This window comes from Monopterus albus, unplaced genomic scaffold (genome assembly GCF_001952655.1).
Source record: "Monopterus albus unplaced genomic scaffold, M_albus_1.0 scaffold411.1, whole genome shotgun sequence".
NCBI classification, from domain to species: domain Eukaryota; kingdom Metazoa; phylum Chordata; class Actinopteri; order Synbranchiformes; family Synbranchidae; genus Monopterus; species Monopterus albus.
The window spans coordinates 286,792-289,107 of record NW_018128291.1 but is presented as its reverse complement, the minus strand read 5'-3'; the positions used below and the strand labels follow the sequence as shown (position 1 = coordinate 289,107).

Sequence of the window (2,316 nt, the reverse complement as noted above, 5' to 3'; positions counted from 1 at the left end):
ACATCAGTGATCTCAATAATCACTTTTGCTTCTGAAGAAAGACCATAACCATCTTTGGCCTCAACAAACAGTTCGTATTTGGATCCCCCTTCATAATCTATGTCACCTGTCACACTGATTTCTCCAGTTTTCTCATCTAATGAAAATAGTGTCCGTGATTTATCGGAGAGTCGACTAAATTCATATGTAATCTCTCCGTTGACACCTTCGTCTGCATCTGTCGCACTCACTGTGGTAACTACGGTTTCCATAGGTGAGTTTTCCGGCAACCTGGCTGTATATACTGCTTCAGTAAAGAGTGGAGCGTTATCATTAGCATCAAGTACCGTGACGTGTATGACCACAGTCCCGGATCTCTGAGGAGAACCACCATCCACAGCCGTTAGCAATAATTTCATTTCCTTCTGCTCCTCTCTGTCTAACTCCTTGTCTAAAACCAGTTCACCATATTTGCTGCCAGCCCTAGTCGTCTGAATACTGAACACAAAGTGGGGATTTTGTTCTAAAATATAACTCTGAACAGAGTTCTTTCCTATGTCCGCATCTTGTGCCGCATTAATGCGATACCTAGATCCTTTATCGGCTGATTCTCTAATTTCCAGCTTCATAATATCCTTAGGGAAAATTGGCGCATTGTCATTTATGTCCTGCACCTGCAGAGACAACCGGTGTAACTCCAACGGATTCTCTAAGACCAAGTCGAATTTAAGAACACACGATGTCTTTTCTCCACAGTGCTCCTCTCTGTCTATTCTTTCCGCAACCAATAGGTCCCCGTTTCGAAGGTTAATCCCGCAATACTGTCTGTCGTTTCCCTCCATGTCAACACGAGCTTTGCGAGCAGACAGTCTGTCCACCTCCAGTCCGAGATCCTTGGCGACATTTCCAATAACAGACCCGCGCTTCAGCTCCTCCTGTACAGAATAGCTCAGGTCTCCGTGTGCGTAGCGCACCACAACAAAGAAAAGGACAAAGCCATAGCTTTGAAGAACACTTCGTCTACTCATCATCCTCAGACAGTACTATACAAGGTACAAAACGGCAGTTTTAAGCATTAAAAACAGGCTGGTTTAACAACATGCCTTCCAAGTATATGTCGTCTTTGTTGAAGGCAATAGAGAACAGAGGGGTGGGTCGATCCCAGTAATGGGTGGTGTGCAAAGCAGGCTGCGTGTCTGACAACATAGCTGGTCTATAGTGACACCGTGAGTACAAATTACACCTAGCATTTTTACAGAACGGAGAAACGTTTCCTTAATACGTTTTGGTCGTTTGCCCTTAATGTTTGTCTAAATGCTATATCAACAACTTATTAAAATGTAACGAAAAACCGTTTGTAATACTTCATATAAGTCAGAATATTGTTCTCTGTGTTAAAGGTATATAAACAAAACCACTGAAAACATCCACTGGAAGCATTTCATAGAGATATAGTCGAACAATATTTACCAAATATTAAACAATGCTTAATTGAAGATTATGCCCTTTACTGTTGTGCCCTAAACATGTCAAGATTGTGTAGTGTCGTCCCCCCCCCCCACACACACACACACAGACAGCACTTTTTCAATAATGACATGAAATAGACTACCTTTGTTGTGAAATAAAAATCTACATCCAGCTTCCTCCAAAGGCCACATCATTTACCTGAGTATTTAAACTTATATGATGCATATAAACTACAAACGAAAACAGTAGAAAGACAGTTTGCATTTTATGTTGTACTGCTGTAAACAAATATATTATGGGCTGAAACTACTGAGTTGGCTTTAAGGAAAACAGCGGGTTAACCATCCTCACATAGAAAAAAAACAAAATAACTGTTTAATGATACATACTTATGAAGTGTTACTCACTAAAAGCGAAACATTTTAACTCATTCCACTAATGTTGGTTTTTTTTTTATCTATTAGGAAAAACAACTATATTACGGACCAAAAGGTTAATTACAAATAGGGCACAATTGTCTCAAGACAAAAAATATGTAAATTAAACTGCGATGTTAAAAGAGTGAGAGGTGAAAAATAGAAGACAACAGTGAGTTGCTCTTGAATATAGATAATGAATAACCGTGAGGGTCAGCACCAAGGACAGAGACACAAAAAACAAACAGCAGCTTTGATTAAGGAGCAGAGGAAGATCTGGTTTGGGGAAAAACAATACATAAAACCCCACGAAGAGCATCTATAGTGACGACAAGCTTTACATGTCTGCACATTATAAAGAAAGTGTTCCTCTCTGACCTTTAGTAAAATACAATCCCACGCCCCCCCACACTCCGCTCACAAGAAAAAGACAAAGACAACATTACTAACT

At 40.1% G+C, this 2,316-nt stretch overlaps 1 protein-coding gene across 1 annotated transcript in view; it reads right to left on the bottom strand.

Moving 5' to 3' along the window:
• The window catches only part of LOC109951821 (protein dachsous-like), a 22,048-nt gene that overhangs the window by 6,026 nt on the left and 13,706 nt on the right, over nucleotides 1-2,316 (bottom strand). Inside the window, 1 exon segment of the mRNA XM_020586522.1 lies at nucleotides 3-1,022. Coding sequence (XP_020442178.1) covers nucleotides 3-1,022 — 1,020 coding nt within the window.